The sequence below is a fragment of the Trichechus manatus genome, unplaced genomic scaffold, assembly GCF_000243295.1.
Source record: "Trichechus manatus latirostris isolate Lorelei unplaced genomic scaffold, TriManLat1.0 scaffold00086, whole genome shotgun sequence".
Taxonomy (NCBI): domain Eukaryota; kingdom Metazoa; phylum Chordata; class Mammalia; order Sirenia; family Trichechidae; genus Trichechus; species Trichechus manatus.
In genome coordinates, this window is record NW_004444022.1 from 8304209 (window position 1) to 8328292 (window position 24084).

General features: G+C 40.8%; 1 protein-coding gene and 1 pseudogene across 1 annotated transcript in view; both read right to left on the reverse strand.

The window, feature by feature from the left end:
• Nucleotides 1-24078, reverse strand: part of RASSF3 (Ras association domain family member 3) — a 78881-nt gene extending 54803 nt beyond the window's left edge. The window contains exon 1 of the mRNA XM_004381549.2: nucleotides 23919-24078. Within this exon, the coding sequence (XP_004381606.1) occupies nucleotides 23919-24029 (111 nt within the window). The 5' untranslated portion in view covers nucleotides 24030-24078. The remainder of the gene's footprint in view (nucleotides 1-23918) is intronic.
• Nucleotides 15918-16694, reverse strand: LOC101345644 (translationally-controlled tumor protein pseudogene; annotated as a pseudogene).
• Nucleotides 24079-24084: the final 6 nt, after the last annotated feature.

Consider the following 24084-nt stretch of genomic DNA (forward strand, 5'->3'; position numbering starts at 1 on the left):
ATGTTGTGGGGTTGGTTAACCAATGTCATAAAACAACATGTGTACTAGTGTTTCATGAGAAACTATCTGTTCTGTATGCCTTCACCTGAAGTACAATATAAATAAATAAATAAATAAATAATCAGATTAAAAATAAAAACACAAAAAAGGAACATCCTAGGATCTAGGATCTTAAAAGCGTCTAGGATCTTAAAAGCTTGTGAGCGGCCATCTAAGATACTCCACTTGTCCCACCCTGTCTGGAGCAAAGGAGAATGAAGAAAACCAAAGACACAGTGAAAGATTAGTCCAAAGGACTAATCGACCACAATTACCACAGCCTCTACCAGACTGAGTCCAGCAAAACTAGATGGTGCCCAGCTACCACCACCAACTGCTCTGACAGGGATCACATCAGAGGGTCCCAAACAGAGATGGAGAAAAATGTACATCAAAATTCAAATTAACAACAACAAAAGGAAGACTTACTACTCTGACAGAGACTGAAGAAACTCTGAGAATATGGCCATGGACACCCTTTGTACTCAGTACTAAAGTCATTCCTGAGGTCTACCCTTCAGCTAAAGATTATTGTTATTGTTGTTGTTTTGTGGTTCCGACTCATAGCGACCTTATAGGACGGAGTAGAACTGCCCCATAGAGTTTCCAAGGAACGGCTGGTGGATTCAAACTGCCAACATTTTGGTTAGCAGCGGAGATCTTAACCACTGCGCCACCAGAGCTCCATAGCCAAAGATTAGACAGGCCTATAAAACAAACAGTAACACATGTAGTTCAACTATGTATACGAGTTGAAATGGGCACACCAGCCCAGGGGTAAGGACGAGATGGAGGGAGGGGACAGGAAAACTCGACAAATGGAAATGGGGAACCCAAGGACGAGAAGCAGAGAGTGTTGATGTGTCACGGGGTTAGTAACCAATGTCACAAAACAGTATGTATATTAATTGCTTAATAAAAAACTAATTTGCTCTGTAAACGTTCACCTAAAGCACAATTTAAAAAAAAAAAAAAGATGGAAGGAATACACAAAGTCACTGTACTAAAAAGAATTGGTCGACATTCAATCATTTTAGGAGGTAGCATACGATCAAGAACCAATGATATTGAAGGAAGAAGTCCAAGCTGCACTGAAGACATTGGCAAAATACAAATTTCCAGAAACTGACAGAATACCAACAGAGATGTTTCAACAAACACATGCAACGCTGGAAGCGCTCACTCGTCTATGCCAAGAAACTTGGAAGACAGCTATCTGGCCAATCTACTAGAGGAGATCCATATTTGTGACCCATTCGAAAGAAAGGTGATCCAATGGAATGTGCAAATTATCAAATGATATCATTAATATCACATGCCAAGTAAAATTATACTGAAGATAATTCAAAAACGGTTGCAGCAGTACACAGACAGGGAACTGCCAGAAATTCAAGCCAGATTCAGAAGAGGACGTGGAACCAGGGATATCATTGTTGACATCAGACAGATCCGGCTGAAAGCAGAGAATACCAGAAAGATGTTAACCTGTGTTTTATTGACTATGTAAAGGCATTCAACTATGTGGATCATAACAAATTACGGATAACACTGTGAAGAATGGGAATTCCAGAACACCTAACTGTGCTCATGAGGAACCTGTACATAGACCAAGAGGCAGTCATTCGAACAGAACAAAGGGACACTCCATGGTTTAAAGTCAGGAAAGGTGTGTATCAGAGTTGTATCCTTTCACCACACTTATTCAGACTGTATGCTGGGCAGATAATCCGAGAACCTGGACTATATGAAGAATAACAGGGCATCAGGATTGGAGGGAGACACTAACAACCTGCAATATGCAAATGACAACGTTGCTGAAAGTGAAGAGGATGTGAAGCACTCACTGATGAAGATCAAAGACTACAGCCTTTAGTATAGATTATACCTCAACATAAAGAAAACAAAAATCCTTACGATTGGACCAATAAGCAACATCATCATAAGTGGAGAAAAGATTGAAGTTGTCAAGGATTTCATTTTACTTGGATCCACAACCAACACCCATGGAAGCAGCAGTCAAGAAATCAAACAACGTATTGAATCCAGCAAATATTCTGCAAAAGACCTCTTTAAAGTGTTGAAAAGCAAAGATGTCATCTTGAAGATTAAAGTGCACCTGACCCAAGCCATGATATTTTCAACTGCCTTATATGCATGTGAAAGCTGGACAATGAATAAGGAAGACCGAAGAAGAACTGAAACCTTTGAGTTATGGTGCTGGCAAAGAACACTGAATATACCATGGACTGCCAGAAGAATGAACAAATCTGTCTTGGAAGAAGTACAGCCAGAACGCTCCTTAGAAGCAAGGATGGCGAGACTACATCTCACAATGACGGTACCTAACAACATTATTATGGATCTACTATTTTAACCTCTTCGGAGTTGCTTTATGGACCCCTGGTGGCGCAGTGGTTAACAGCCTGGCTGCTAACCAAAAGGCTGGCAGTTCAAATCCACCAGCCGCTCTCTGGAAACCCTATGAGGCAGTTCTACTGTGTCGCTATGAGTCGGAACTGACTCGACGGCATCACACAACAAGTAGTCTCTTCCTGTACATTTATACAGCTTTTGTTACTGTTCTCAAGTTGCATTATATTATGTTGGTCTCCTCAATAAGCCAAGAGGGCTCCTCATAAGGAAGAAGCAAGATTGTTTTGTAACAACCCAATTATAAATAGTACAAAGCTTTGTTGATGATCTATGCTCAATAATACTTATCGCAAACATTTGAGCAATTCCAGCATGCCAGTTAGGGTGTGTAAGACTTATTTTAATTTTTGGAACCCTGCCAGAACCTTTTAATTTCCTTTCTGATCTGAGAGGAAAACAATCATGCAGTGATATATAACCAGGCTCTAAAATGCTTTCACTTAACCACTAATGGAAGAAGTTTCCAAGGCCTACTAATTACAGATGGCTTTTTAAATTACAAAAAGCCTTGCAAAAATTCCCGAATTCTTCAGAGTTGTGAGTGACTCTCATTATAATTTCTACCCATGTTATACTTGTGTATTTTTTAACTCACAATGAATGTGATCAGTATCGGAATAACAATGCTGTAAACTCAGAAAGTCTCCTAGGCTTCTTCTGAACCTCCATGTAAATGCATAATACACACAAACCATAAATATATACTTAAGAAGTTCATGGTAACCCTTGATATAAAAAGAGACACCTGCATATTTCCATCCCCCTCTCTATTCTCACCTTCTACCACTCAACTTCAGAGTAGTCAACCCAGCCTTAATTTAACCTTAACCATAAGATTTCCTCTCCCATGGCCTCCTGGCCCCCAGCTCAAGTTCACACTCATAGCATTAAGTTCTCATCCCCTCACCTTTGCTAATGTGGGCAAAGTCATCCTAATTAGACTGTTGCTTCCCCTACTCTTCATCACATTTTTAACTGTGGTAAATATATATGTAACAATGCCATTTGTCATTTTAACATTTTTTACATGTACAATTCAGTGACATTAATTACATTTATCATGTTGTTCAACAATCACCTTTATCCGTTTCCAAATTTTTCCATCACCCTTAAAAGAAGTTCAGTGTCCCCTAAGCAATCAGTCCTCCCTTTTGCTCTCCCTTCCTCCCTCCCTGGTAACCACTAACAAACTTTGGTCTCTATACACTTGCCTATTCTAGATATTTCATAGTAGGATCATACAATATTTGTCCTTTTGTGACTGACTTATTTCACTCAGAGTGTTTTCAAGGTTCATCCACGTTATCAGGACTTCATTTCTCTTCATGGCTGAGTAATACTCCATCGTATGTACACAACACATTTTTGTTTACCCACTTATCTGCTGATGGACATTTAGGCTGTTTCCACCTTTTGGCTACTGTGAACAGTGCTACAATGTACATTGGTATACATCTTCATCACTCTTAAAGTGTGGGTTCTAGTCCCAGACTGCCCACCTTCTAACCCTGGTTCCTCTATTTCCTGTTGCCGTCGACTCATAGTGACCCTGCAGGACAGCGTAGAACTGCCCCATAGGTTTCCAAGGCTGTAATCTTTACAGAAGCAGAATGCCACATCTTTCTCCCGAGGAGCAGCTGGTAGTTTTGAACCACTGATCTTTCAGTTAGCAGCCAAGTGCTTAACCACTGGGCAACCAGGGCTCATTGGTTCCTCTATTTACCAGCTACTAATTAATCTCTCTGTGCCTCATCTGAAGAATCGTGCCCACTTCACAGGGTTATTGTGAGGATGAGTCAATGAAGTTTTGTAAAAGGCACTGTAAGTATGCCATAAACGTGCGCCATCGCTGTTATCAACAGTGTGCCTCTTCACCATTCTTCCATGTGTGTCTATCAGGGTCTGTTTATGGCTCCATCTTTCCACTAGACTGCATGCTCCTGAGGGCAGGGATACTGGCTTATTCCTTTTTGAATTCCTAGCACCAAGCACAGCACTGGGTGCAAAGCAGGCACTCACAATATATGTTGGTTGTAGCGCTGATACCATAAGAGCAGGAATGGTAATCTCGCTCCTGCCTCATTAAATAAAAGCAAGTAGTACAGATAGTTCAACAGAGTAGCATGCAGTTGGGGAGAACAAACCACATCACTCATATCCCTACACGAATTCTAGAACGCCCACAACACTGCTGAGAATTCCACAGGATTTGAGGAATTTTCCTCTGTTTAATTAACATTTCCACAGAACAGCAGTACTACTTGCTTATACATGTTAGGAAGGAAAGCAGAAAAAAACATAGACTTTATGGCAGATCCATAGAAAGGTTCTTCAAATTAGTATTTAGCTAAATATAAATTGTAATCAGCCTATTTCCCCAAAAGATATAAAACCACTTAGGTTTTTTGGTTTTTTTAAATCCATCTCTAGACATTGCATTAGAATAGTTAACTACTAGGTATCTGTTGGTCCAAAGCCTGGGGAGTATATTACAATGCTACTACAATCAAGACAAGGTTTCATTTTCAAAGACTTTCACAAAGCGCAATCAGCTAATCCGTATTCAGCCTTCTGAAGTATCCTATCAAACAGCATAAACAAAAAGGATTTTGACCTGATAGGAAAAAACTAACAGAGCCAAATTAAGATAACAACATTTCTGTTGAAATGTCTTGAATTTATTTCCTACCTTATTCTTCTCATGTTAGTTTTGAGCTACTCAGGGGGGGGTATGTCTATATTTTTGGTCACCAAAGGCTTTTCTAAGAAAGTTAAAAATTACACTCAAATGGTCTGCAAAGTTTGCTCTTACAGTCCATGTTCACATCAAGATTTATTTCTCTCACATTAATCTTAACCATTTCCAATTCAAGGATGATGATCTCATGCTTCCAAATCTTTATCTCTAGCCTCGACCTCTGTCCTGAGCTTCAGACCTCAAATTCTGGTTGCCAACTGGATTCTACACGAATGTTCTGTAAATGTGCCTAACACTCAACTGTTCCACCATCTCACTAAAGCTGCTTCTCTTCCTCCTGTGTTCTCTGTTCTCTCCACAATGGCATCACCACCATCTCAGCCAATTCCCTGCCTTTTACTCCAGTCTCTTCCACCTCTTTTCCCTCCTCCTACCCCAACCTAGTCAATCATGTGCCAATCTGCCCAGTCACCTTCTGGAATCTTCATCTCTCCCACTGCAATGACCTTATTTCTAGCCCTAATTACCTTCACCCAGGTTACTGCAAACTATGCCATAAACTGCTGTTGGTTTCAAAATCACAGATCTAACCATATTACTTCTCCCTAAATGGCTCCTCCTCACCCACAAAATAAAATCCAAAGTCCTCAGACTGGCAAGCAAGGCACTTCAGAGCCTGCCTCAACCCTCCCTTTCCAGTCTCGTTTCCCACCTTTGCTCCAGCCACAACACAACACCCTTCGCTCCAACTGGTTCTCCAGATACACCAGGACTCCCTCTTCACCTCTGTGCCTTTGTGGGTTTCTCTCCACAAACCTCAACACATATATATATCCCCCTCCTCCCTCAATATCCAGCTGCCCGTCAACTCAAACTCCTAATTCTTCCCTTCTTGTATCACGTGCATATTTCCAGATTTCACTGCTCTTCTGTTCTCTACCATGTGCCCTCTTCCGTCTCAGCAGCCCTCTTCCACTGATGGTCCAAATACCATCTCTTCCACTCTGAAGACGGGCATTTCCTTCCATAATCCTCTCCTCCTCACTCAAATCTCTCTCATGGGGAAAGAAAAAACTATAACAACAACCACCCCACAACCTCTATCCTTTCATTCCCAGCCAAGCTTCATGGAAGAGCAGCATACATTCACCCTCCCCATTTCCTCCCCAATTATTCACTCCTCCACCCACTGCAGTGCAGCTTTGCCCCTCTCCAGTTCATCGAAGAGGCCCTCCCCAAGGTCTCCAGAGACTTCCTAATGGCTCAACCCCAGTTCTCGTCTCAGCACGCCTCTGTTCTTGAGGCTAACCCCAAGCTCGACTCCCAGGCCACCGGCTCTCCTGGTTTTCCTCCTACCTGTCTCGCTACACCTCCTTGGCTCCCTCCATGGATAGCCCCTTCTTTGCCTACCCTCTAAATGCTGGTGCTCCCGCATACTTCTGTCTGAAGACTCCTTGCTTTACACATACACTCCAGATGGCTATATCCAACCCATGATTTCAACAATCCCAAAGCTATCCAGGCCAGGTCTACCCTCTCTACCTTTTGGACAAGCCCAGAAAACTTTGATACCACATGATAGATTCATTCATTCAACATTTACTGACTGCCTGGAGGGTACCATACATAATTTTAACTCATCCTCCCTTCCAAATCTGATCTTTCTTCTATATTCCCTCCCTTGATGAATGACAACACCACCTTCTCAATCACCCAAGCCAGAAGCCCACCATTCGCCCCTGCTCCTCCTTCTCTCACCACCCCCTACATCCACATTCAATGTTACTAAATCTTCTCAGTTCACAAATATCTCCCATCTGGCCCGTCCTCCACTTTATCCCCACTGTCACTGCTTTCATTCTACCTCAACAACTGAACGAACAGTCACTGGCTAGAACTTACTCCTGAGGTAGAGACATAAACGATCGGATACATATCCTGAGAGCTGCAAAGACAAGTCAGTATTTCCAAGCAGCTTATTATATCTCTCTCCCTTTTTTTTTTTTTTTTTTTTTTTTGGCTAAGGAGCCCTAGTGGTGCAATGGTTAAGTGCTCAGCTGCTAACTGAAAAGTCAGCAGTTTGAACCCACCAGCTGCTCTGTGGGAGAAAGATGTGGCAATCTGCTTCCGTAAAAATAACAACCTTGGAAACCCTTTGGGGCAATTCTACTCTTTCTATAGGATCACTACAAGTCACAATCGACTTGATGGCAACAGGTTTGGTTTTCGTTTGATATCTTTTTTGCTGACATAAATTAGGCATCTGATAGAATCCATTACTTTAACAGTTCAGCCCACATTTTCTCTTTTCATCACTAAAGTTGTTAAAATCAATAAGTGCCTAAATAAATTGACTGCCAATGTGTAAATTCAGATACTTCAAATAATATTTAATAACTATAACACTTAGGATTTGGCAACCTGATACTATACTTGCCACAGAATGCTAACACAACATTTTAGTTTACATAAACCATTTTGACACAATACTCATTTTCATACTGCCAATATTTAAAATTAAAATGAACACAAAATGTGAGCAGCTAGTTAAATCAGCTGTCTTTTCAAATCCAAAATACACTACCAAATTCCAGAGATACTAGGATGTGTTTAATGAAAAGAGGAAGGATTATTAGAAAAAGAATATGATTATCATGGCTCTGAAAAAAAAAATGTGTATAATTAAAACTTTGCAAGGAACTCTAGATCCTTCAGGTTAAAAGGAACCATTCCTTGAAAGTCTATTCCTTTAGAGTTATATTAACTATTTCCCTGAATAAATAATCCCTCAAATGTTTAAAATTTCAATTAAAAAAAAACTACTTTCCTCTATAGGTTCTTGCTGAAATATCCCCTGAAGTATATAAAGTTAGAAACAGGTAGGGAGAAAATTCTAAATAAATTGTTCAGATGAAAAAGAATCCGTCTCTGGAAAGACAATGTCTCAATGAATCAAGTTACTCATCACACTCATGAATCATTTGACAGACCAGTGCCCTCTGTACAGCCAAGGTCCCTACTCAAGTCTTCATTCTCGCTGGAAAGGAAATACTTAAATACACCTGCATTAGAGGACACAGTTTTACACGAAATGAATTGAAACCAAAAGAAACTTGTTTCACTGCCTTCACCCAACTTCCTTCTCTAAAACCTCAGAGTGCTTCATAAACACCACAGTCAATTCAGAAAGTAATTTAAACTTGCTGCTTAGATATTAGTTGTTCAGGTCCCCAAACACAATTCACCACTTTGCAGATAAAAATATAAACAGGCATGTGTGAAAGAGATGGGGAAAAAATTTATTTTTTGACAACTATTTATCAACTGTCACCTCCAGTACTATATTGGACTGGGAATTTATAATCAATTTACAAGAGATGAGATATATACTTAAAGTGAAAGAAAATATTTTTATAGTAATCTCTAAACACACCTGTGATGGTGTCATACTTGCAATCATGAAGCAATTTCTAATCTAGGAATAATTTCCACAAATATTCTCACTTAACCCCCTATACTATCTGTTTTAAAGATAAAGAAGCTGATATTCAAGGAGGTTAAAGAAACTGCCCAAGCTCCTAAAGCTTGGTAAGTAACAGATCAAAAACTAAGACACAAGCGTCTTGATTCTAGGTCTCCAGACCTTTCTATTGAACTACATTATCTTAGTAAAAGCTCCCACAAATACTAAAAATAATAAATAACCTATATTGACATTTACCTATATGCTAGACACTGTTCCCAGTCTTTTATATGAGTTAACTAGTTAAATGGTAATATAATTTACATAAGAATACATTAGTAATACTACCTGCCACTGAGTTGACCCTGACTCACAGTGACCCCATGTGTGTCAGAGCAGAACTATACTCCACAGGGTTTTCAATGGCTGATTTTTCAGAAACAGATCACCAGGTCTTTCTTCCAAGGCACTTCTGGGTGAACTCAAACCTCTAACCTTTCAGTTAGCAGCCGAAATTGTTAACCATTTGCACCACACAGGGACTACAACATTAGAACTACAGCTCAAATTAAAATTTTTATTAAAGGTGGTTAAAAATACTCACAATGGCATTCAGAATTAATACAAACAGCAAAGCCATACTATTTCAGAGTTTAGTTTCAGACATACAATTTACTGTAAGAAATATACAACCAAGGGAAGGGGATACTGGGGGTGGAGAGGAAATATCAAAACCCAGGAGGCTCATCCCACCCACAGGAAGAGGTTTCCCACCACATTCCAAAACTCATACCAGTTTTTAACTCTGAATAGCTGGCCAAATGAATCACATGACTCACTAAGTGTCTTTAACGCCTGCATTCCAATCATCAGTTCGGCTTGTTTCCAAACTGTGAATGTGTCCAGCGCCCTGAAATCCCTTATACTGAGACAGATACTCTGCAGGTGGGAGACAAGAAAGTGAGGGACACCCGCATGGAACTGGACCCTAATGACAGCAGCAGGCTCTCTCTTTGTAGCACATTATACAGGTCACATAGAGTATCTCATGTGATTAGATTAGATCTTTTGAAAACCAGAAATAATGCAGTGACTAAGTTCCTACACAAGGAGCATGTGGGGCTTTGGAGTGCCTGAGGGAAAAAGGAAAGCCCCCAGGGAAGAAGCAGAATTTGTCACAGGGTCCAGTGGGCAGCCCAAAGCAAAACTCTGCAGCCAGATTCCTGAAGTCAGAGGTAGATAAGAGAGGGAGTGAATAGGAAGTAAAAAAATAATAAGTCTTTAAAATATGGTACAATGTGTTAAACATAAATTCTTGGGCAAAAGAATCACAGCTTCATACGCTTGACCACAGAGATGGAGCTCTTTGAAGGAAAAAGAAGCTAAGACTTGGTCCTGATAGGTGGCCTCAGGCTTGGTCAGGAGGAAACTTTGCTCCTTTAACAGAACAAAGGAGCCACAGTGATATGGCTAAAAAAAATGTGATTTAAAAAAAAAAAAAAAATGAAGCCTCCAGGAATGACTGAAGATCCTTTCTGATCAATTACAGTGAGACTCCCAATTCATTTTGGTCCATAATGCCTTCAAAGAGGCACATCTAATTTTCTGCCATCTTTCACTCTTTGGCTGGATTATTTATTACCAAAACCAAACCAGTTGCCTTAATTCGATCCCAACTCATGGCAACCCCATGTGTGTCAGAATAGAACTGTGCTCCATAGGGTTTTTCAATGGTTTACTTTTTCAGAAGTAGACTGCCAGGCCTTTCTTCTGAGGTTCCTCTGGGTGGACCTGAACCTCCAACCCTTCCATTAGCTGCAAAGCACTTAACCATTTGCACCACCCAGGGACTCTGGAATATTTATTAGTTCACTTCAAATCTCTCAACCACTGTCAGTTCTCCATACAGCCTAGGACCCTCCAATGAAAAGAGGTTCATGATCATATGTAGTGGGATCTTTTAAAGATAGCAACTGCTAACATTTATCACTGCTTATTACAAGCCAGGAGCCCTGGTGGCCCAGTGCTTAAGAGCTATGGCTGCTAACCAAAAGGTAGGCAGTTAGATTCCACCAGCCACTCCTTGGAAACCCTATGAGGCAGTTCTACTCTGTACTTTAGGGTCCCTATATGTCGGAATCGGGTTTGGGTGTTTTTTTGTTTTTGTTTTTGTTTATTACAAGCCAGGCATCCTGCTGCTTTACGAATGAGGAAACTGAGGCTTTAAATTTAATTTAAACACAGAGTACCTTACAAAGCTGCTCACAACCAATCAATGAATTAAAAACACATACCTTTTTAGCTCATGACAAAATCCTGTTTCCTTTTTTCTTCAATATTAAGAGAGCTTTTAGCCCTCAGCTCAAAATATTCTGATCCACTGTAATATTTTAAAACTAACAGAACAGGGCGATGTACCTCCAGTAGGAATGGACTTGAAGTTCATTTGCTGATACTGGTGTTAGGTTTGTCATTTTGAAAGGTACCCCCTCCTTCCCATGCATCACCTACCTGCTCAAATCCTCTCCACCAAATGGCAAGAATGATTATGCTTTGGGCACAGTTTGTAGAACAAGCTTCATCTAGCAGAGGCTAACAGACAGCCCAGGATCAAGCCCCCGCCTCAGCACAGCAGCAGGACCACATTCAGCCTAACGGACTGTACCACGTGACCACAGCTGGTCATTAGGAAAAGCAAGAAAGCAATTTTCAAACTTCGGAGGATTCAAAAAGGCAGTACTTCCTTCTACAGGAAAACTGGCAAGAAAAAGCAATCCATGAGCCTGTTTAAACAAACAGAAACAGGCCTTAAATGGACAGTATTAATATTATTGCTTCTTAAACCATCTACATAATATTGACTTTTTCCCATAGCTGGGAAATCACTCACTGCAACCAAAAAAAAAAAAAAAAACCAAACCCACTGTCATCGAGTCGATTTTGACTCATAGTGACCCTACAGGACAGAGTAGAAAAGCACCCCTTAATCCACCTCCTCTCTACCATGCCATTAAACCTGGATCTGCTAGGCCTAAATCTACAAAACTTCTGTTAGTTTAATTTTTTATCTCAAAGTTCCACTGAAATTAAAATCCAATAAAATTAACTGAATTTTAATTCCCTTGGAATGCTCTGTTAACTGTAAAACATGGAGTAGTGAACTTAATTTTATTACTGGCACTTTTCTTCCCATATATTTAGCTATGTTGTTTTCTATTTTCATGATTTTTTGTTTATTTTGTTGAGAACTGTAACATATACACATAAATTTCATGACTAGCTAGCAAAATATCAAAAAATATTTCTTGAAGCAAGTATTTGTGGGAAGTTTTCACTGTAAACTTGTTTGGGTTGTCTAAAAATATGGGGACCAGGGAGCAATCATACAAAATCTATTATAAAATCAGAAATAACTCTCCACATCTTTTTAAAGATTCACTTGATAAAAACATTCTAGAAGAAGAAAAAATAAATCAGCTGACAAGCTAGAAGTTAATCAGAGTGTAAGATTAAGCAACAATTTTCAACAGAGGTGCCAACAAAGTTTACAGTAGATACAAAAAAAAAAAAAAAAAAAGATTGCCGCCGAGTCAATTCTGACTCATAGTGACCCTACAGGACAGAGGAGAATTGCCCCATATGGTTTCCAAGGAGCACCTGGGGGATCTGAACTGCAGACCTTCTGGTCAGCAGCCGTAGCTCTTAACTGTAGCTCCTAACCACTGAACCACCAGGGTCTCCTTAAAGTAGACAGTGATGCCAATTCCATTCTAACTGTAATTTTTCAACAAGACAGTAAGTTGATAAGTAAACAGTATAAAGATACTCTTTGGTGGGTGAGGTTTTCTTGTAGTTTGCCGTAACATCCTTTTTTTATGACCTAGTCTATTTTTAAGATAAGATTCCTCTGAATTCTATAGGTGTGATTAGAAAACTAGACCTAAACTCATGAAAATTCAAAGAGAAAACAGGAACTTCCAGTCACCCCTTTTTCATATGGTTAGTAAAAGACACATCATTCAACTCTCCACCCAATTTATCCCACAGTGTATTCACAGGATGGTGATGCTTTCTTAGCAATGCCTTTCCTATGTTGTAATTAGAGGAGTAACAAGTAAAGTATTTTGCTCTGAGTTTCAGTGATGTCAGCCTGAAACACATTCTAAAATATTTCAAAATACCAGAATATGTAATATCCTTTTAGTACAAACAGTAAGTCAAAAAATAACCTGATGTTCAGCTGACCGCAAAAAAAGGGAACCATCCCTTCACTAAATATGCTTAGGGCTCAAGAGGGGTAGTGCTCTCAAGAGCATTACCTAATAGACAAATGGTCAAAGACCATGAGCAAGGGTCACACAAAGAGGAAGAGCCACACAGAAGTACAGAAAAACATGAAGTTAGCTAAACAAATGGAACTTAAACAACAATGAAGTGGGTTTTGTTTCATTTTGTTTTTTCTCTATTTTAATGATTACATCCAACAATGATCAGAGTACAACGCAACTAATTTAAAATGTCACCAAAATGTGGCAGTATGTTACTAGAGCCATAAAAATGGTTACACCCTCATACTCAGTAAAATTTCATTTTTGTACTTCTATCCTAAAAAACTGAATTCATAATGGAAACAGTCTCATGCTCAAATGTTCACTATAGTGCTATTTATAATAGCAAAAATTAGAAAAATCCAAAGTTTCCAATATTGGGGAATAATGGTATGCCTACTCAATAAAATACAATGTAGACATCAAAACGAGAGGTACAGTCAATATCCCATAATTCAAGGTTTAAAGAGCAGAATTCAAATTTGTGAGCACAGTACGATTATATGTATACAAAACATAAATGAAAAAGACTAGAAAACAATTCAGCAACATGGTAATTATATTATCAGTTGCAGTCAAGTCGATTCCACCTCATGGTGACCCCATGTGTGTCACAGTAGAACTGTGCTCCATATGTGTTCCATGGCTGATTTTTTCAGAAGTCGATCGCCAGGCCTTTCTTTTGAGATGCCCCTGGGTGGACCTGAACCTGCAACCTTTCAGTTATCAGCCATTTGCACCACCCAGGGGCTCTAAGAATTAAAGGATTTTTTCCCCTAACTTTCTCATGTCATTTTTTATAGCACTGTTGTTATTTTAAAAAATTAAAGCACATACTGCTTTAAAAAAAAAAAAACCTGTTGCCGTTGAGTCAATTCTGACTCATAGCGATCCTACAGGACAGAGTAGAACTGCCCCGCAGTTTCCAAGGAGAGGCTAGTGGATTTGAACTGCTGACCTTTTGGTTATCAGCAGAGCTCTTAACCACTACACCAACAGTGCTCCCATGCTGCTTTGGCTGTCAATAAAACCCAAAGCTTAAAATCTTTCAGTAAAAATGACATGCTTATGAGAAATCATTTTTAGAATATACAAAACAAAAAAAGATGGAGCAACTTTTGAACCAAGATCCTTGTCTTTACCACGGATGAGAGATGACCTATACAAACCACCACCTAAGCTCCATGAGAGCAGGCTTCATCTCTATCTTCTTCACTACCGAATCCCTAGCACCTAGGAGGTTTTAGCACATTGTAAGTATTCAATAAATATTTGGGAAATTAATTTAGAAAACTACCTTCACCAATACCAACAGACACGCACACACACGTTGCACAAACTGCATTAATTTCACACAAACACTCTGCTGATTACATTCTAATACTCTTTTAAATCCAAGATCTTCTAAATCTATTCTTCTGGTCTCCAATTAATTCCCACACTTATCCTTTTTTTCTTCCTCTGATTATCTCACTTTGTTTAGCATCTGGAAGCACTAAAAGTGCTGCAATATATAATTAGTAAATTATTCTTAGCTGACTGAATTGTGTAGTCCATAAAATGCATATTAAGCTTGCTGTTTTAATATTCTGTGAAATAATGAGCACTAGTCTCTCTGTAAACTAAAGGCAGGAGATGGAGTTAGAAGGCCATTAGGACAGCTTTTATCCTATCAGCTCAGATGTGAAACAAAGACGAAAGTTCCCCACACAAAAGTTTCACAACCCTAAAATGTTTGTATCTGTGACCCAAGATAGGCTGAGAAGAAACTACAGAGGTAAGGGGCAACTTCCCCTTAGAAAAGACAGTCTCCTCGGCACCTCTGGCTTGTACCCCATAGGCAGTCTGCAGCCATCTAGACAATGAAGATCCAAACCTCTGGCAAGGGCTACCCATTCTGCTTTAGCACTATCCAGTAGGAATATAATGTGAGCCACATACGTAATTTTCAATTTTCCAATACCCACATTAAAAATAAACAGGTGAGAGAATTATGCTCTTTTAAAGAACTATCTATATGGGATCAAACTGACCACAGCAACTTGAAAGATAAGATAGGAAGATTAGGAGGCAGTGAATTTATGATGGGGAGGAAACATTCAGAAAAAGTTGGGTGAGAATAGTTGTTCAACTTGAAGAATGTAATCAATGTCACTGAATTGTACATGTAGAAATTGCTGAACTGGTTTATGTTCTGGACTGTATATTTTCAACAATGAAATAAATTATTTATAAAAACCAAAAATAAACAGGTGAAAGTAATTTTATTTACCCCAAATTACAAAATATTGTCATTTCAACATGTGATATAAACTATTAAGAGATATTTTACGTTCTTTTTTTCCTTCGTACTGTGCCCAAAAATGTGTGCTTCACACTTGCAGCACATCTCAATTCCAATTAGCCACGTTTCAAGTGCTCAGTAGCCACATGTGGCCAGTGCCTACTGTACTGGACAGCAGAGCTCTAGAAGGATGGTTACTTCTATCTCAGCACCAGCTATAACATTTTTTACATGTATTTCACATTTTAATAGTTTTTCATGGGCTCTTTCTTCCTAGTGCCTATCTGGTCCTCTCCACTTCAAAAAAAAAAAAAATTAACAAGTAAAAAAAAAAAAGCCATCTGACCAGCCACTAATAGCCCAAACCAGAACTAAACTATTAAGAGAAACTTGCAAAATTAACCTTTCAGAGGAGTTTGGTTAACTCTGGTTAGAGTTATCAATTCTGTCTAACCTGCTGCCGTCGAGTTGATTCTGACTCACAGCGACCCTACAGGACAGAGTAGAACTGCCCCATTGGGTTTCCAAGGAGTGGCTGGTGGATTCGAACGGCCAACTGTTTGGTTAGCAGCCGAGCTCTTAACCACTGTGCCACCAGGGCTCCTAATTCTATCTAGTGCATTTTTTTTTTAAGTGAGTTTAAATGCATTTTATTTTTAGACAACCTACATGTTTTTTTTTTCCTTTAGGGAAAAAAAAAAAATGCCTCCGCTCCAAGTAAATCAAGGTCATAATAAATAAAGAGCTCAAGATGACATCAGTCCCATTTGTCTAAGTCCTGGTGTTGCGTGGATGAAGAGCAGCAGCCAGTTACGATGACAGATGATAGATCCAAATAATTAGCAAATCTGTTAACATTTCTCCATTTCTAAACCATCCTTAAAGAAAATCATATATGGGGTCACACCATCCTCACGGCAGTCCAGCAGAGCAACCATGCCATCTGGATTCATGTTTTCACCAATAAAGAACTGGTAGTTTTTGAAATTAGCAAGGATGTGCTTGATTTGTTCTGCAGCCCCTGTCATAAAAGGTTTTACTCTTTCGGGTCTCTGTTCTTCAAGTTTGCCTTTGATTGATTTCATGTAATCTTTGATGTACTTCTTGTAGGCTTCTTCTGTGAAGCTGGTTTCCTTCAAGTGATGGTTGATGACAATATCAACACCAGTGATTACTGTGCTCTCGGTTCCTTCACCATCGGGGCCTTCAGCTGAGGCATTGCCACCAATGAGCGAGTCATCAATGTTACCCTCTGTCCTACTGACCAATTTCCCCTCCACCTCCAGGCACAGCCCGTCCGTGATCTCCCGGATCTTGTAAATGTCTGAGAACATCTCATCATAGCTGATGAGGTCCCGGTAGATAATCATGATGGCGGCTGAGGGGAGACGACAGCGGTGCTAGCTTAGCGGGAGCCCGGAGCCCTGAACGAGCGCGGAGCAGCTGGAGCAGCGTTCGGGGGGGGAGGGAGGAGCGGGCGGAAAAGCTATCTAGTGCATTTTCTATCCTTGAAAATATTTATGTTTCTGTTGGAACACAATTGACTAGAATTTTATGACAAATGTCAGTGGGTAAATATGACTTTACAGGGAAACACTTGTCAATCTAAATGGATATATATAGCTTTACCACACTGTACACAATAGGTGTGTTCCTGAAAAATTGTAAACAATTAGAAGTTTCCTTTAAATATGCTAAAGGAGCAAGCTCTTTAAAGGATCCATTAGAGAAATATTTTAATTTGTCCATTTGGTAAGCTTTTAAAAAAAATATTACTAACAAGGCTGGAGACTTTGTTTTGTTTACTGCTCTATCCCCAGAGCCTAGAACAGTGCCAGGCACACTGTTGTTAGCTGCCCTCCAGTCATTCTGACTCATGGCAGCCCCATGTGTGCAGAGCAGAACTGCTCTATAGTGTTTTCAAGAAACTCTTTCAGAAGCAGATCACTTGGCCTGTCTTCCAAGGCACTTCTGGGTGGTAGGCACTCAATAAATTGTTGACAGAATGAATGAATGATAGGCTTTCTTAAAATGTGGGGAAAATATAGTATATAAAGTGAGTTATACTTAACTAGTCATAACATATCATCGATAGCATCCATTTTTAAATGTCTTCTAAGTGTAAGATATTGTGAAGGCTTAAGGTTTGGTCAGGATAAGGGGGAAAAAACGTGTATACTTGCACATAACAGAAAACTAACAGCACAAGGTACTGGGACATCCATCCAAAATGGGCAGGCTTTCATTCATTCAACAAATACTTACTGAGTGCCCCAGGCACACTTACTTTATGTGCTGGGTGAACAGCAGTGAATCAAACAAACATGGTCTCTGTCCTCATGTCTCCTGGGAGAGACAGGCATTAAACAAAATACAATTACAAGTTATAATTATTGTTATGAAGAGAAAGAACAGAAGACTTCAAGAGGGGAGTGACTGCCTACTTTAGACTGGAGGTTCTGGAAGACGTCTCTGAAAAGGTGAGACTTAAGTTAACACGTGAAGAAGATTAGAGGGAAGCAATTCCAGGTCGAGGTGCTGCAATGGAAAATCACTTGGATCCTGAAAAGGACTGAGAGGGCTAATACGACTAGAGTCATAGCTACGTTGTACTATTTAAAGGTCGTTGCATCAGAGGGTGAACAATATGCTGGGCCTTGTAATACAGGTAATGCTTGCTCAGCCATGTGAAGAATAAAAACTTCCCACTAGGCAATGTATATAGCTTTGCAATAAGACAAGGACATAAACAGGCTAAGTAAGCCAAGATATATATTTCATATACGATCAGCTCCTCTGCACATTATCTATCATATATCCATGCAGCCCCGGTGGTGCAAAGGTGAAGTGCTCAGCCACTAACTGAAAGGTTGGAGGTTCGAACCTACCCCACTGGCTCTACAAGAAAAAGACCTGGCGGTCTGCACCAGTAAAGACTACAGCCTATAAAACCCTATGGGGCAGTTCTACTGTCACACGGGGTCTTTGAGTCAAAAATTAACAAGAGTTGGAATGACTTGAGGGCAACTGACAACAACAACAGTGTGCCTGGCTCTGTTCTAGGCTCTGGGGATAGAGCGGTGAACAAAACAAAGTCTCCAGCCTTGTTAGTAATATTTTTTTTAAAGCTTACCAAACCGACAAATTAAAACATTTCTCTAACGGATCCTTTAGTTTGCTCCTTTATCATATTTAAAGGAAACTTCCAATGGTTTAATTAACAACATCATATATCCAAGTATCCAAGGTCCCTGGGTGGTGCAAACTGTTTGCACTAAACTACTAACCTACAGGTTGGCAGTTCAAACCCACAGCAGCACCAAGGAAGAAAAGCCTGGCAATCTGCTTCCATAAGGTTATAACCAAGAAAACCCTATGAAGCAGTTCTGCTCTGCAACACGTGGGTCACCATGAGTCATACTGACTCTACGGCCCCAGGTTTGGTTTGTTTGTTAATTATATATCCTGTTCTATCTTTTCAGTATCCTTTCTGAAGGACTGACTAGCTAATGGCCTTGGGCCAAATTAGGAGTAAACCCTATATGCAAACTAGGGCCTTTATCAAAAGATAGCTACTTATGCTGGGAGGTGAGAGGGAATCAAAGGCTGATGCTCAGGGCTAAGAGCTGGTAATGAGGCCACGCTAAAAAGCATTTGGTCAGCCTCAGTTTTTCTCTCAGAAAAAGAACGTTTACAGTATGACATGCACTGACTGCCAAAGGAAGTCTAAAAAGAATAACCACATTACTGGATATTTTTAGCCCTTCTTTTCATAAATGTTTTGAGTCACTGCTTTCCAAATAATTCCAAATCTTGCGAGTTAGCCAGAAGGAGGAATGGGGCAAAGAGCGCATTATTCACATATGAGAGTATATAAGATCAGTGACTACTTTTGGAAATTCAGTTAATGGAATATGCCTTTGTGGGTCCTAAGCAAACACACACAAAATTCCAAAGGACTAATACTGTGTAAGAAGGGACTATATCAAAAAAGGAGATGAAATGTGCAAATCACCTTAAAAAACAAACAAATCCGATGCCATCAAGTCCCTTCCAACTCATAGTGACCCTAAAGCAACTAAAACCACCTTGGACCAGGCAAAATGACTAATGGATATGTTTATACCCAGTAATACAAAGACTAGAAGTTGGTATAAGTAACAGCCAAAGTGTCTTTGCCCCCAGTAATCTACCTCTAAAACTTCTAACGGAAATACTGAAAAAAATAATGCGACTCATTGCTGCTGATTCTAACAATAAGACACAGAACCAAATAAACAGCCACAAAAATATTTAAACTATGAGAAGAAGAAAACACCAAGGGTGACACTTGAGGCCTGGTATAGGGCATCTCACAGGCTTGCCTTACTAAACAACCCCTCAGTAAAAAATTTTAAAACCTGTGTATGGTTTAGAAGACAATTTTAAGCTTTTCAAGACTTCTCAACTATTATACTTTAAATCAAAATCAGTGTCTCATTTCCTTACTCCCGTTAACTACCAAAGGCTCAGGAAGAAAAAGCTATGAAGCAAGACGTGCTACAGTAGATTATATAAATGATTCTAGGCCATTCTATGTGTCTTAAATGTGTCCGGTATTTACAGATAGTTTGATTTTATTGGAAAATCAGAAAATGCAAATTATGCATTACAGAACTGTCTATTATCTGTGGTCTGCTTGAAACAATAACCAGGTAGATCCTCTGAAATGGTGAATCCACAAGTAGAAATTACAAACACTTTTATGAAAATATATGCAGGATGAAAAAAAAACTCCGTTGCCGTTGAGTCAATTCCAACTCATGGCAACCCCATGTGTGCAGAGTAGAATTCCTCCATAGGGTTTTCAAAGTTGTGACCTTTCAGAGCAGATCTCCAGACCTGTCTTCTGCAGTGCTGCTGGGTAAGTTCAAACCATCAACATTTTGGTTAACAGTAGAGAACAAACCGTATGTGCCCCCCAGGACCTTATAGGTAGGATAGCAGGTTGAAATGTTAAGAAATTCCTAAATTATACATGTCCACATTTGCAAAAGGAAAATAGAATTTTAAGATTATTTTTATAGCTAAGAAAGCAACAAAAAGAAGAGTAGAATCTGTGTCAGAAGACCTGAGCTTCAGCCCTCACCCCAAGTGTGACCCTTTCCAGGGGTCACTTAACAGTGCTTCACCTTTCATTAGGTTAGTGCTTCAGAGGATTCTTTGAAGAATCATAAGATTTTTGAACAACAAAGAGCCAATTATTATCAAACTAGGAAAGTATTAATTCATTCACTAGTATTCACTGAGCTACAACTGTGTTTCAGGTACTGGTCCAGGGCCTGAGGATACAGTGACAAACATGGCATTCAAACAGCTACAAAAAGACCATATGTTCATTCACTTGACATCCATATAACGGTTTTTAACTGTTTTCTTTTTTTTTTTTAAGAGAACAGGGTACCAAAATAAGAAAGAAAAAGACAACATTTTCTTTACTTTTTTTTATTGTTAGAGACGGAAAGAAGTTGGCAGACAGAAGTTGGGATATGCTCCTTTGCCTGGCAAGAGAAGAAATTTCTCGTGCCCCCACCCTTTCTCCCCATCCTGCGTTGACCAGAAACATCTTGCTTTCTCCGGATATTTTCAAGAGTTCTAAAAACTACATTTTCCTAGCTTTTCTACCAGGTGGTACAGCACCAAAAAAATCAGTATTATCAATAAGAGCTCCTATGGCAACAACTCTCTCCATCTCTCTAGAGAAAAGATTATATGTCAGGCTTGCTTATCTTTTTCTTATAATCGGCAGCATCATAAAATGAAGATTTACCTAACCTTACGTGAAAAAATGTTCTACGTTAAGAGCGCCTTGCAGCATTAGCCCAAGAGACAGAAAGGGCCACATTAACAGAGACTGAACCACCTGAGACCGGAAGAACTAGACTGTGCCCAGCTACCACCAATGACCGCCCAACAGGGAACACAACGCAGGGTCCCTGACAGAGCAGGAGAAAAGTGGGGTGCAGAATACGAATTCTAGTAAAAAGACCAGACTTACTGGTCTGAGACAGGAGGAACCCCAGAAAGCATGGCCCCCGGACTCTCTGCCAAGCCAGCACTAAAACCATTCCCGAGGCGAACTCTTCAGACAAAGATTAGACTGGACTATGGGACATAAAATGATACTCGTGAAGAGTGTGCCTCTTTCTTAGCTCAAGCAGATACATGAGACTAAATGGGGTGCTCCTGTCCAGAGGTGAGACAAGAAGGCAGAGAGGGTTAGGAGTTGGTTGAATGGACACAGGAAATCAGGGGTGGAAAGGAGGAATGTGCTGTCAAAGCATAGGGAGAGCAATTAGGGTCACATAACAATGTATAAATTTTTGTATGAGAGACTAACTTGAATTGTAAACTTTCGCTTAAAGTACGACAATAAAATAAAAAGAGTGCCTTGCTTTTTATTTATGGTGTTTTACTTCCTTAACTCAAAAATCTTATCAGGAATTTAAAAGACTCTCTTAGTTGCTTCTTTAAATAAACCAAAATTCCCATCTAAGACTCAAAGTTTAGAATACTTTCTTCATCTGTCAAATAAGTTCTGTATCTAGGCACCTTGTATGTGTTCTGTTAAAAGGGGACATAAACGGGCAACAAAGCTTCAGAATACATGTAGTTCTCTCTTCAAGCAAAGAACTAGGTCTTACTATCCTGATTTTCAGTACATTTGAAAACAATCAGTAATGTAGACTAGTTCTAAAGGCTACATGAACAATATTATGTGAATGAGCATAATACATACGCTATATGAATATTACATAAATGAATGAGTGTAACATAGAAACACTGGAAGTGTATATACTTAGAAAAAAATCTATGTTTTTATCTTAAAGCACTGAAGGATCTCTTGCGATTCCAATCTGGATACTCTGGCCCTGTGAAGTAGCACCAGGAGAATCCAAGAACCGGCAAGTTTCTGGAGATTACTTTCCACCTCTGGAATAAACTTCAAAACTATTATAATCATTTCTGACAACTGTATGTCAAATGGTAGCAGCAACATAAAAGGAAGGAGAAAATACAGAGCAGAGAAAGGAAAGAAATAAGAGGGAGGAATGAATAGACCAAGGGGGAAAAAAAAGTGAAAAAACTACCAAAAATGCAATTCTTCTATAACCTGTTAGTTAGGGTGGCCAGGGTTGGTTTCTGGCTTCCAAACTTCACAGAGATCTCACGCCATTAGAATACACTCCACGGAAAAGAGGAGATCATTCAAAATGACTAATAAATAGTGCAGCCTTAAGCCTCAGAAAAAATAAAGACGGAAAAACTACTACACCAGAACTTCACTTTGGATTAACTGCTGTTACTGAATAAGGGCACTTGACTTCACTCTTGCCCTTCACCGTTCCCTCTCCTCCTCCTTCCAGTTTGGAATTTAAGAGGTTGAAAAGACTACAATTTCCCGAATCTTAAAAAGAAATCTGACCTCAGAAAGTGGTTAAATAAATATAAACGGTCTGGCAAGGAAACCCTGACAGATTACTACCTCCCCACCCCCTAAAACTCATGATCCAGGCCGGTGAACGATTTTTCTTGCTTCTAGTCTCCGGGACCAAGTCTGTTAGAAATGTTTGGTGCGCGCCTGCTATTTTTTAAGGGGAACAAATTTGTTCCATTACAGACTTCTCTAATCTGATGTGAGCACGGCTCGGTTGGCAGGGGTCCCTGGTGCGGCTCCCAGGGCCTGGAGGGCGCGGGTTCAAGCGCCAGACTTGCAAGTTCTGCCGAAGTGCCCGGTTTTGGGAACACCTTCCTGAAAAACACTGTCACGGTCGGCGAAACTGACCCAAGTTCCCTTCCCATCTTTTCCCAAGTCATGCTTCCCACGGCATGCTTCCTCCAAAAAAGGAAGAAACCGGCCTAAAGCTCAGCTCGAGAGCTAATACTTACCTAGCACCAGAACTTGTTTGCAAAACATTCTAGGCACCTATAAACTTGACTTCACAGGGAACCCACAACCATGACTCCCGCAACCTACATTTATTGTGCGTCTACTGTCGTCAGGCCCCGCGCTTCCCTCGGCTTCCCTCAAAGCGCCTGGACCAGGAAGGTGGGAGCGGCCAGGTCACCGCGACCACCCCCAGCTGTTACCTGGTTCCCCCGCCCCCGTCCCCGTCCCCCCCCGGCACTCAGAGGGCCATTGGTCACTGAGAAGACCGACTGTAGGGGCTGGTACGCCGACCAACCGGTTATCCACTGGGGTACGAAGGGCGTTCCCCGGACGCCGAGGAAACGCCAGGAGTGGCCCGGGGACGCATAACCGCTCTCGGAACTGCTCCCCCGCAGCCGGCTCACCCCACTGGCTCCACTGGGAGGGCGGCGGCCTCGGGCAACCCCCAGGCGAAGCCGCAGAGGCCATCTGGCGCGGAAGGCAAGAGCGGGCGCCTCAGCCTCCGCGTTCTTCCTCCTCCTTTACTCGCCCAGGGTGCCCACTGGGAGCACCCCAACGCCCACATGCACAACCTCAAGGCACATCCCCGGGATCCAAGGAGGCAGCAGCCACTTCTCGGAAGCCTCCTCCTAGCCGGCAAGTATCCTTCGCGCGACCCCACGGAGCCACGTGGAGTCGGGGAACCGGGATAGCGGGACCCCCGGAAGCGATGGGGCACGGGTCACTCCGCGCGCACCACTCACTTGCTGACCGCCGCGGGGCTTGCCCTGGGGCGCTCTCCTGAAGAACGAGGTCCTGGCGGTGAAGAAGAAGTCCTCGGCGTCCTCCTCCAGGCTGCTGTAGCCGCTGCTCATGCTGCTGGTCCCGTCGCGCACTGGCAGCCTCCCCGGGCGCAGGCGGCCAAGCAGG